Source organism: Oncorhynchus keta, chromosome 6 (assembly GCF_023373465.1).
Source record: "Oncorhynchus keta strain PuntledgeMale-10-30-2019 chromosome 6, Oket_V2, whole genome shotgun sequence".
Taxonomy (NCBI): domain Eukaryota; kingdom Metazoa; phylum Chordata; class Actinopteri; order Salmoniformes; family Salmonidae; genus Oncorhynchus; species Oncorhynchus keta.
In genome coordinates this window covers 6,868,212-6,880,711 of record NC_068426.1, presented here as the reverse complement: position 1 = coordinate 6,880,711, position 12,500 = coordinate 6,868,212, and the positions used below count along the sequence as shown (strand labels likewise).

The window sequence follows — 12,500 nt, the reverse complement described above, 5'->3', positions numbered from 1 at the left end:
GTGAGGGCACTGTGGTATTGAACGCTGAGCTGTAGTCAATTAATATTATCCAAGTAGGAAAGGGCAGTGCGGACTGCAATGGAGATTGCATCATCTGTGGATCTGTCGGGGCGGTATGCAAATTGGAGTGGGTCTAGGGTTTCTGGCATAATGGTGTTGATGTGAGCCATTACCAGCCTTTCAAAGCATTTTATGGCGACAGACGTGAGTGCTACGGGTCGGTAGTCATTTAGGCAGGTTACCTTAGTGTTCTTTGGCAGAGGGACTATGGTGGTTTGCTTAAAACATGTTGGTATTACAGACTCAGACAAGGAGAGGTTGAAAATGTCAGTGATGAAACTTGCCAGTTGGTCAGCGCAGTATACGTCCTGGTAATCCGTCTGGCCCTGTGGCCTTGTGAATGTTGACCTGTTTAAAGGTCTTACTCATGTCGGCTGCAGAGAGCGTGATCACACAGTCTTCCGGAACAGATTTTACTCTCATGCATGTTTCAGTGTTATTTGCCTCGAAGCCTGTATAGAAGTAGTTTAGCTCGTGTGGTAGGCTTGCGTCACTGGGCAGCTCTCGGCTGTGCTTCCTTTGTTGTCTGTAATAGTTTGCAAGCCCTACCCCATCCAACGAGAGTCAGAGCCGGTGTAGTACGATTCGATCTTAGTCCTGTATTGTCTCTTTGCCTGTTTGATGGTTCATCGGAAGGCATAGCGGGATTTCTTATAAGCTTCCGGGTTAGAGGAGTGGAAGCTCTAGCCTTTAGCTCAGTGCGGATGTTGCCTGTAATCCATGGCTTCTGGTTGGGGTATGTACGTACGGTCACTGTGGGGACGACGTCATCGATGCACTTATTGATGAAGCCAATGACTAATGTGGTGTACTCCTCAATGCCATCGGAGGAATCCCGGAACATATTCCAGTCTGTGTTAAAATCCGTCCTGTAGTTTAGCATCTGCTTCATCTGACCACTTATTTATTGACCGAGTCACTGGTGCTTCCTGATTTGATTTTTGTTTGTCAGCAGGAATCAGGAGGATTTAATTATGGTCAGATTTGCCAAATGGAGGGTGAGGGGGAGCTTTGTACGCGTCTCTGTGTGTGGAGAAAAGGTGTTCTCGGATGAGGGGGAGCTTTGTACGTGTCTCTGTGTGTGGAGTAAAGTCCAGAGATCTTTTCCCTCTGGTTGCACATTGAACATGCTGATAGAAATTTGTTTAGATGGATTTAAGTTTCCCTGCATCAAAGGCCCCGGTGTCTTAACATTGTATCGATTAATGTGACGACTGATGTTCATCGAATGACTAACTGTTTATAGTTACTATAGACTGATTAAATTCATCAGATAATTATTAACTCAGTAACCTAGACTGGGCACCACGGGAAAGTTTTGGCTTAGTATATAACCCTATTGAGTTTCTATTTCCCAAATATAACCCAAGAATATCAGAATATCGATTTTACAACAGTCGCTAATTAATCCGTTTCCTCTACAGTCTCATTCTGAACGCTCGCATTATCCTATAGACTGGAATCTGCACAAACCCTATAGAGTCCCACTAAATAAGTCCTAGTATATAACCCTATAGACACCAATTGAGTTGATTATTTATTTACTAACTAGCTAAAATGGTAATTTGACTGGTATACACAAACACACAGTCTAGGTTATTAGAACTTAGAGTCCAATGAAACAGGCCAACGCTATATGACACGTGTTACACAAGGTGGGGATTTAGAAAAGAGAGAAAGAGAGTATATAAGATAGAGCTCCCTAGTAGATAAGAGAGAGAGAGAGAAAGAGAGACTGCTCCCTAGTATATAAGAGAGAGAGAGTAGAGGGAGAGAGGGAGTAGAGAAAAGACTGAGTATAGAGAGAGAGAGAGAGACTAGAGACTGCTCCCTAGTATATAAGATAGACTGAGTATATAAAGAGAGAGAGAGAGATAGACTGAGAGATAACCCTATAGACTGCTCCCTAGTATAGAGAGAGAGAGAGAGAGAGACTGCTCCCCTAGTATAGAGATAGACTGCTCCCTAGTAGATAGACCCTAGAGACTGCTCCCCTAGTATAGAGAAAGAGACTGCTCCCCTAGTATAGACCTATAGACTGAGATAGACACTATAGACTGCTCCCTAGTATATAAGAGAGAGAGAGTATATAACCCTATAGACTGAGATAGACCCTAGAGACTGCTCCCTAGTATATAAGACTGCTCCCCTAGATATGCCCGAGAGAAAAGCACACCTGGGTACTATAGATTTGTATGAACGATGTTTAGTTTAGCCCCGAACTGCCTAGTACTCTTATGGATCAGAATATAATGATGTCATTACGACTGTCGGAGGTATAACCCAATGGGGTGTCTCGTAGTACTTCTCCTCTGATGACGCTACCTATTTGGTTACCTAGGGTAAAACTATCTGCTGATTGTCCTCACGATGTCAGTGTCCTTTCTCTTTGTGGTCTATTTCCTCGTCCTTGTTCTGAAAAAGGGTCTTCTGAGGACGGATAATCAGCTGTGTAGATGTTTCCAGGGTGGGAATGAAAGCAGAGATTCCTTGGAGAGGTAACCAGGTGGGCCTGCTTGAGTTCACCCTCTTAGACACAGCTACTCATCTGTAGGTTGTTAATAGGTTCCTTTGTCTTCTTCAACCTCGTGTTGCGTTTTGGTGTTACAACTAATCAGACCGTGGCTGCAGCTCGTGGTCACCTAGTCAATGTTAATTCTTAACTCAGATGTTTTTCACCTCGGGTCAGAAATGGGCGTTTCCACCTTTAGGACAAGTTCTCTGGGCGCAACTAGTTACGAGGTCAGGATTTTTACTCCAGATCCAGTTTAGACAACTAACAATCACATTTCATCTTTACAAAAAACATTCTCTTTGATCTGGACATTTTGCACACAACATCCAGTATGCAAACGTCAGGTACATATTGTGAAAACTCTTCAAGGTACAATGTTTTTGTTATAATGTTGTCATTTAACTTTTAATAACATAACAACAACGACTTCAATTTTAATCATCCGTCTATCGTCATTACCACCATTTCGACTGACGAAACATATTGTCCCATTTAGTCCATTTATTGCATGTTACTGTTCTGAGGAAGGTTCTCCATCGGCCCATCACACATTCCATGCCTCCATTCCGAGAGGACAAAGGGATTTTGTCTGCTGCCTTAAGATTTACAATGGGCGTGAGGTGTCATAAAACCCCCACCTCCGTACCTCCCCCCCACCTCCATCTCCCCCCACTTCCGTACCCCCCACCTCCATCTCCCCCCACCTCTGTACCCCCCCATCTCCACCCCCCCCCCACCCCCACCTCTGTACCTCCCCCCCACCTCCACCCCCCCCTCCCCCCCACCTCCGTAATCGTGTTGGGCCTTTACCCCCCCCCCATAAACAGCAAACCATGACAGGGATCTGGGCCTCCCCCCATAATCAGCATATCGTCACATGACAGGGATCTGGATTCTGTTCCACGGATAAACAGGCCAGTCATGACATGACAGGGATCTGGGGCGTTTTCCTGTTTCCTCATGGCGGATAAACAGTAGTGCCAGCATCAGTCTGTGGTGTTATGTAAGACAGCTATGAAGAATACAGATGACAGGGATCTGGGCTTATCTGTTACCTCAGGCCAGCAAAACTCGAGACATAGATATCGTCAGCTGTTGTTTATAAAAATGACAGGGATCTGGGCCTGTTCCCTGCCCTGTATATCCCACAGCATATCTTGATGTCATGACAGGGATCTGGGCCTGATATTCCAGTTTTATTTTCCAAACAGCATTTGCGTCAGAATGGAAGGAAGTGGGGGATCTGAAGGGCCTGTTCCCGATAAACAGCATATCGTCACATGACAGGGATCTGGGCCTGTTCCCGATAAACAGCATATCGTCACATGACAGGGATCTGGGCCTGTTCCCGATAAACAGCATATCGTCACATGACAGGGATCTGGGCCTGTTCCCGATAAACAGTATATCGTCACATGACAGGGATCTGGGCCTGTTCCCGATAAACAGCATATCGTCACATGACAGGGATCTGGGCCTGTTCCCGATAAACAGCATATCGTCACATGACAGGGATCTGGGCCTGTTCCCGATAAACAGTATATCGTCACATGACAGGGACCTGGGCCTGTTCCCGATAAACAGCATATCGTCACATGACAGGGATCTGGGCCTGTTCCCGAGAAAGCAGTATATCGTCACATCGGGATCGTCAGACTTGTTAAAAGAAAAAAAAATGATTCTGCCAGTCTGTGGTGAGTAATCGCTGTGGTGAGTAATCACTCATAAGAGATGGTAGCAGCAACATTATGTACTAAATAAGTAATATAGTAAGTTACAAACAACACAAAGAAACTACCCATAAAACACAATTGGTTCAGAATACCTAAACCGTCAGCCTTGTTCTCCTCCTCTCATCTTATTCAGCAGGGCTGCGTCCCAAATATCACTTTATTCCCTATTTAGTGCACTACTTTTGACCAATATAGGTTAAGGGTACTATTTTGGATGCATGCCCATATTACAGTCTGTCCCTTCCTGATGACCTCACAGTGGTGTCTCCAGGCATGTGATAGACTACTCACCACTTCTTTTAACACAGTCAGCTACAACCCTGTCTGCCAAACGCTGACATCAGCACACTCTAGTATTGTCTCACCTCTCCTTTTCTCTATCTCTCTCTGTCTCACTCTCATCTCTCTCTGTCTCACACTCTCTGTCTTTCTCTGTCTCTTACTCTCTCTCTCTCCCTCTCTCTCTCTCGTATCTCTCTGTCTCTCTCTCTCTCTCTCTCTCTCTCTCTCTCTCTCTCTCTCTCTCTCTCTCTCTCTCTCTCTCTCTCTCTCTCTCTCTCTCTCTCTCTCTCTCTCTCTCTCTCTCTGTCTCTTACTCTCTCATCTCTCTGTCTCTCTGTCTCTCTCGTCTCTCTGTCTGTCTGTCTGTCTGTCTGTCTGTCTGTCTGTCTGTCTGTCTGTCTGTCTGTCTCTCTCGTCTCTCTCTCTCTTTCTCTCTCTGTCTCTCTGTCTCTCTCCATCTCTCTCTCTCATCTCTCTCTCTCTCTCTCTCTCTCTCTCTCTCTCTCTCTCTCTCTCTCTCTCTCTCTCTCTCTCTCGTCTCTCGTCTCTCTCTCGTCTCTCCTCTCTCTCTCTCTCTCTTTCTCTCTCTCTCTCGTCTCTCCTCTCTCTCTCTTCCTCTCATCTCTCTCTGTCTCTCTCTCTCTCTCTCTCTCTCTCTCTCTCTCTCGTCTCTGTCTCTCTCTTTTCTCTCTCTCTCTCTCGTCTCTCTCTCTTTCTCTCTCTCAATTCAATTCAATTCAAGGGCTTTATTGGCATGGGAAACATGTGTTAACGGTAGATAATATATAAAGTGAAATAAACAATAAAAATTAACAGTAAACATTACACATACAGAAGTTTCCAAACAATAAAGACATTACAAATGTCATATTATATATATACAGTGTTTTAACAATGTACAAATGGTTAAAGGACACAAGATAACATAAATAAGCATAAATATGGGTTGTATTTACAATGGTGTTTGTTCTTCACTGGTTGCCCTTTTCTCGTGGCAACAGGTCACAAATCTTGCTGCTGTGATGCACACTGTGGAATTTCACCCAGTAGATATGGGAGTTTATCAAAATTGGATTTGTTTTCAAATTCTTTGTGGATCTGTGTAATCTGAGGGAAATATGTCTCTCTAATATGGTCATACATTGGGCAGGAGGTTAGGAAATGCAGCTCAGTTTCCACCTCATTTTGTGGGCAGTGAGCACATAGCCTGTCTTCTCTTGAGAGCCATGTCTGCCTACGGTGGCCTTTCTCAATAGCAAGGCTATGCTCAATGAGTCTGTACATAGTCAAAGCTTTCCTTAATTTTGGGTCAGTCACAGTGGTCAGGTATTCTGCCGCTGTGTACTCTCTGTAATTCTCTCTCTCATCTCTCCTCTCTCTCCTCTCTCTCTCGTCTCTCTCTCTCGTCTCTGTCTCTGTCTCTGTCTCTGTCTCTGTCTCTGTCTCTCTCTCTCTCTCATCTCTGTCTCTCTCTCTCGTCTCTATCTGTCTCTCTGTCTCTCTCTAGATCTGCTAGTGGATATGCTGGGGGTGATGGCCAGCTACAGTATCACGGTGAAGGAGCTGAAGCTTCTATTCAGTATGCTGAGGGGAGACAACAGTATCTGGGTGAGTATACCTGGGGGACACAAGATGGGTTAGACATGATGGGTTAGACATGATGGGTTAGACAGGATGGGTTAGACATGATGGATTAGCATGGTGGGTTAGACATGATGGGTTAGACAGGATGGGTTAGCATGGTGGGTTAGACATGATGGGGTAGACAGGATGTGTTAGCATGGTGGGTTAGACATGATGGGTTAGACAGGATGGGTTAGCATGATGGGTTAAACATGATGGGTTAGCATGGTGGGTTAAACATGATGGGTTAAACATGATGCATGGTGGGTTAGACATGATGGGGTAGACAGGATGTTAGCATGGTGGGTTAGACATGATGGGTTAGACAGGATGTGTTAGCATGGTGGGTTAGACATGATGGGTTAGACAGGATGTGTTAGCATGGTGGGTTAAACATGATGGGTTAAACATGATGGGTTAGCATGGTGGGTTAGACATGATGGGTTAGACAGGATGGGTTAGCATGATGGGTTAAACATGATGGGTTAGACAGGATGTGTTAGCATGGTGGGTTAAACATGATGGGTTAAACATGATGGGTTAGCATGGTGGGTTAGACATGATGGGTTAGACAGGATGGGTTAGCATGATGGGTTAAACATGATGGGTTAGCATGGTGGGTTAAACATGATGGGTTAAACATGATGGGTTAGCATGGTGGGTTAGACATGATGGGTTAGACAGGATGTGTTAGCATGGTGGGTTAAACATGATGGGGTAGACAGGATGTGTTAGCATGGTGGGTTAGACATGATGGGTTAGACAGGATGTGTTAGCATGGTGGGTTAAACATGATGGGGTAGACAGGATGTGTTGCATGGGTTAGACATGATGGGTTAGACAGGATGTGTTAGCATGGTGGGTTAAACATGATGGGGTAGACAGGATGTGTTAGCATGGTGGGTTAGACATGATGGGTTAGACAGGATGTGTTAGCATGGTGGGTTAGACATGATGGGTTAGACAGGATGTGTTAGCATGGTGGGTTAAACATGATGGGGTAGACAGGATGTGTTAGCATGGTGGGTTAGACATGATGGGTTAGACAGGATGTGTTAGCATGGTGGGTTAGACATGATGGGTTAGACAGGATGTGTTAGCATGGTGGGTTAGACATGATGGGTTAGACAGGATGGGTTAGCATGGTGGGTTAAACATGATGGGTAAGACAGGATGGGTTAGCATGGTGGGTTAGACATGATGGGTTAGACAGGATGGGTTAGCATGGTGGGTTAGACATGATGGGTTAGACAGGATGGGTTAGCATGGTGGGTTAGACATGATGGGTTAGACAGGATGGGTTAGCATGGTGGGTTAGACATGATGGGTTAGACAGGATGGGTTAGCATGGTGGGTTAGACATGATGGGTTAGACAGGATGGGTTAGCATGATGGGTTAAACATGATGGGTTAGACAGGATGGGTTAGCATGGTGGGTTAGACATGATGGGTTAGACAGGATGGGTTAGCATGGTGGGTTAGACATGATGGGTTAGACAGGATGGGTTAGCATGGTGGGTTAGACAGGATGGGTTAGACAGGATGGGTTAGACATGATGGGTTAGACATGATGGGTTAGACAGGATGGGTTAGACATGATGGATTAGCATGGTGGGTTAAACATGATGGGTTAGAGAGGATGGGTTAGCATGGTGGGTTAGACAGGATGGGTTAGACAGGATGGGTTAGACATGATGGGTTAGACATGATGGGTTAGACAGGATGGGTTAGACATGATGGGTTAGCATGGTGGGTTAGACATGATGGGTTAGCATGGTGGGTTAGACATGATGGGGCATGGTGGGTTAGACATGATGGGTTAGACAGGATGGGTTAGCATGGTGGGTTAGACATGATGGGTTAGACAGGATGGGTTAGCATGGTGGGTTAGACATGATGGGTTAGACAGGATGGGTTAGACAGGATGGGTTAGCATGATGGGTTAAACATGATGGGTTAGACAGGATGGGTTAGCATGGTGGGTTAGACATGATGGGTTAGACAGGATGGGTTAGCATGGTGGGTTAAACATGATGGGTTAGACAGGATGGGTTAGCATGGTGGGTTAGACATGATGGGTTAGACAGGATGGGTTAGACATGATGGGTTAGAGAGGATGGGTTAGCATGGTGGGTTAGACATGATGGGTTAGACAGGATGGGTTAGACATGATGGGTTAGACAGGATGGGTTAGCATGATGGGTTAGAGAGGAGGATGGTGGGTTAGACATGATGGGTTAGACAGGATGGTTAGACAGGATGGGTTAGCATGGTGGGTTAAACATGATGGTTAGACATGATGGATTAGCATGGTGGGTTAGACATGATGGGTTAGACAGGATGGGTTAGCATGGTGGGTTAAACATGATGGGTTAGAGAGGATGGGTTAGCATGGTGGGTTAGACAGGATGGGTTAGACAGGATGGGTTAGACAGGATGGTTGGACAGGGTGGGTTAGACAGGATGGGTTAGACAGGATGGGTGAGACATGATGGGATAGACAGGATGGGTTAGACAGGATGGTTAGACAGAATGGTTAGACAGGATGGTTAGACAGGATGGGCTAGACAGGATGGTTAGACAGGATGGTTAGACAGGATGGTTAGACAGGATGGGTTAGACAGAATGGTTAGACAGGATGGGTTAGACAGGATGGTTAGACAGGATGGGTTAGACAGAATGGTTAGACAGGATGGGTTAGACAGGATGGTTAGACAGGATGGTTAGACAGGATGGGTTAGACAGAATGGTTAGACAGGATGGGTTAGACAGGATGGTTAGACAGGATGGGTTAGACAGGATGGTTAGACAGGATGGTTAGATAGGATGGGTTAGACAGGATGGTTAGACAGGATGGTTAGACAGGATGGTTAGACAGAATGGGTTCGACAGGATGGGTTAGACAGGATGGTTAGACAGAATGGGTTAGACAGGATGGGTTAGACAGAATTGTTGTACAGGATGGTTAGACAGTATGGTTACGTTGGACCGGATTGGGGGGGGGTCATGTCATCATAAACAGAGATGCTGCTGATGCGTAGGACGGGGTGGGATGGAGAGAGGGAGACAGGGGGAGGAGGGAGAGAGGGAGACAGGGGGGAGGGGAGAGAGGGAGACAGGGGGAGGAGGGAGAGAGGGAGACAGGGGAGGAGGTAGAGAGGGAGACAGGGGAGGAGGAGAGAGAGGGAGACAGGGGGAGGAGGGACAGAGCAGGAGGAGGGATGGAGAGAGGGGAGGAGGGAGAGAGGGAGACAGGGGAGGAGGGAGAGAGGGAGACAGGGGGAGGAGGGAGAGAGGGAGACAGGGGAGGAGGGAGAGAGGGAGACAGGGGGAGGAGGGAGAGAGGGAGACAGGGGAGGAGGTAGAGAGGGAGACAGGGGAGGAGGGAGAGAGGGAGACAGGGGGAGGAGGGACAGAGCAGGAGGAGGGATGGGAGAGGGGGAGGAGGGAGAGAGGGAGACAGGGGGAGGAGGGAGAGAGGGAGACAGGGGGAGGAGGGAGAGAGGGAGACAGGGGGAGGAGGGATGGAGAGAGGGAGAGAGGGAGACAGGGAGGAGGCAGAGAGCAGGAGGAGGGATGGAGAGAGGGAGACAGGGGAGGAGGGAGAGAGGGAGGGGGAGGAGGGACAGAGCAGGAGGAGGGATGGAGAGAGGGAAACAGGGGAGGAGGGAGAGAGGGAGACAGGGGGAGGAGGGACAGAGCAGGAGGAGGGATGGAGAGAGGGAAACAGGGGAGGAGGGAGATAGCAGGAGGAGGGATGGAGAGAGGGAAACAGGGGAGGAGGGAGAGAGGGAGACAGGGAGGAGGGACAGAGCAGGAGGAGGGATGGAGAGAGGGAAACAGGGGAGGAGGGAGAGAGCAGGAGGAGGGATGGAGAGAGGGAAACAGGGAGGAGGGATGGAGAGAGGGAGACAGGGGAGGAGGGACAGAGCAGGAGGAGGGATGGAGAGAGGGAAACAGGGGAGGAGGGAGAGAGGGAGACAGGGGAGGAGGGACAGAGCAGGAGGAGGGATGGAGAGAGGGAAACAGGGGAGGAGGGAGAGAGGGAGACAGGGGAGGAGGGACAGAGCAGGAGGAGGGATGGAGAGAGGGAGACAGGGGAGGAGGGACAGAGCAGGAGGAGGGATGGAGAGAGGGAGACAGGGGAGGAGGGAGAGGGAGACAGGGGAGGAGGGAGAGTGGGAGACAGGGGGAGGAGGGATGGAGAGAGGGAGACAGGGGGAAGAGGGAGGAGGGAGACAGGGGAGGAGGGAGAGTGGGAGACAGGGGGAGGAGGGATGGAGAGAGGGAGACAGGGGAGGAGGGAGAGAGGGAGACAGGGGAGGAGGGACAGAGCAGGAGGAGGGATGGAGAGAGGGAGAGAGGGGGAGGAGGGAGAGAGGGAGACAGGGGAAGAGGGAGAGGGAGACAGGAGGAGGAGGGAGAGAGGGAGACAGGGGAGGAGGGATGGAGAGAGGGAGGAGGCAGAGAGCAGGAGGAGGGATGGAGAGAGGGAGACAGGGGAGAGAGGGAGACAGGGGGAGGAGGGACAGAGCAGGAGGAGGGAGGGAGAGAGGGAGACAGGGGAGGAGGGAGAGAGGGAGACAGGGGAGGAGGGATGGAGAGAGGGAGACAGGGGGAGGAGGGACAGAGCAGGAGGAGGGATGGAGAGAGGGAGACAGGGGAGGAGGGGAGAGGGAGACAGGGGGAGGAGGGACAGAGCAGGAGGAGGGATGGAGAGAGGGAGACAGGGGGAGAGAGAGCAGGAGGAGGGATGGAGAGAGGGAGACAGGGGGAGGAGGGAGAGAGGGAGACAGGGGGAAGAGGGAGAGGGAGACAGGAGGAGGAGGGAGAGAGGGAGACAGGGGCAGCTTGTGCTGTCTCCTCAGGTTAATACTTCTCCTCCCTGTGACCCATAACCAACCCCAGACAACCATCTAGTGTCTACACCAACATTCTTCATCCTTTCCTCCCCCTTTTTCCTCCCCTCCTCCATCTCTCCGTCCCTCTACATCCTTGTCCCCACTATCCAGACCCGGTTGTCACTAACCATTATCATCATCAAAGTCATCTTCTTTCCGTGCATGATCCCCTTCATCCCTCAATCTCAATTCATCTAGTTCTCCACATTGTCACCTCTCTCCCTCTCCATCTCTCCTCTCTCTATCTCCATCCCTCCCTCTCAATTCATCTAGCGTTCTTCACATTGTCACCTCTCTCCCTCTGCATCTCTCCTCTCTCTCTCCATCTCTCTCTCTCTCTCTCTCTCTCTCTCTCTCTCTCTCTCTCTCTCTCTCTCTCTCTCTCTCTCTCTCTCATCTCCTCTCTCTCTTCATCTTTCCTCACCTCTCTCCATCTCTCTCCTCTCTCCATCTCTCCCCTCTCTCTCTCCATCTCTCCTCTCCTCTCTCTCTCCATCTCTCCCCTCTCTCTCTCCATCTCTCCCCCTCTCTCTCCTCTCTCTCTCCATCTCTCCCTCTCTCTCTCTCCATCTCTCCTCTCCTCTCTCTCTCCATCTCTCCCCTCTCTCTCCATCTCTCCTCTCCTCTCTCTCTCCATCTCTCCTCTCCTCTCTCTTCATCTCTCCCCTCTCTCTCTCCATCTCTCCTCTCCTCTCTCTCTCCATCTCTCCCCTCTCTCCATCTCTCCTCTCCTCTCTCTCTCCATCTCTCCTCTCTCTCCATCTCTCCTCTCTTTTTCTCCTCTCTCTCCATCTCTCCCCTCTCTCTCTCCATCTCTCGCCTCCTCTCTCTCTCCATCTCTCCCCTCTCTCCATCTCTCCTCTCCTCTCTCTCTCCATCTCTCCTCTCTCTCCATCTCTCCTCTCTTTTTCTCCTCTCTCTCCATCTCTCCCCTCTCTCTCTCCATCTCTCCCCTCTCTCTCTCCATCTCTCCTCTCCTCTCCTCTCTCTCCATCTCTCCTCTCTCTCCATCTCTCCTCTCTCTCCATCTCTCCCCTCTCTCTCTCAATCTCTCCTCTCCTCTCTCCCTCTCCATCTCTCCGCTCCTCTCTCTCTCCATCTCTCCTCTCCTCTCCTCTCTCCTCATCTCTCCTCTCTCTCCATCTCTCCTCTCTCTCCATCTCTCCTCTCCTCTCTCCTCTCCCCATCTCTCCTCTCTCTCCATCTCTCCGCTCTCTCCTCTCTCTCCATCTCTCCCCTCTCTCCATCTCTCCCCTCTCTCTCTCCATCTCTCCTCTCTCTCCTCTCCCCTCCCCCTCCCCAAACATCCTTCCTGTATGCTGCAACAACACAGCTCTTACGCCTGGAACCCCTTTCCTCCCCCTCCATCTCATCCCTCCATTGCTC

General features: G+C 49.3%; 1 protein-coding gene across 1 annotated transcript in view; it reads left to right on the top strand.

The window, feature by feature from the left end:
• nbeaa (neurobeachin a) overlaps positions 1–12,500 on the top strand; it is a 328,032-nt gene that overhangs the window by 122,291 nt on the left and 193,241 nt on the right. The window contains 1 exon segment of the mRNA XM_052520397.1: positions 6,098–6,198. Within this exon segment, the coding sequence (XP_052376357.1) occupies positions 6,098–6,198 (101 nt within the window).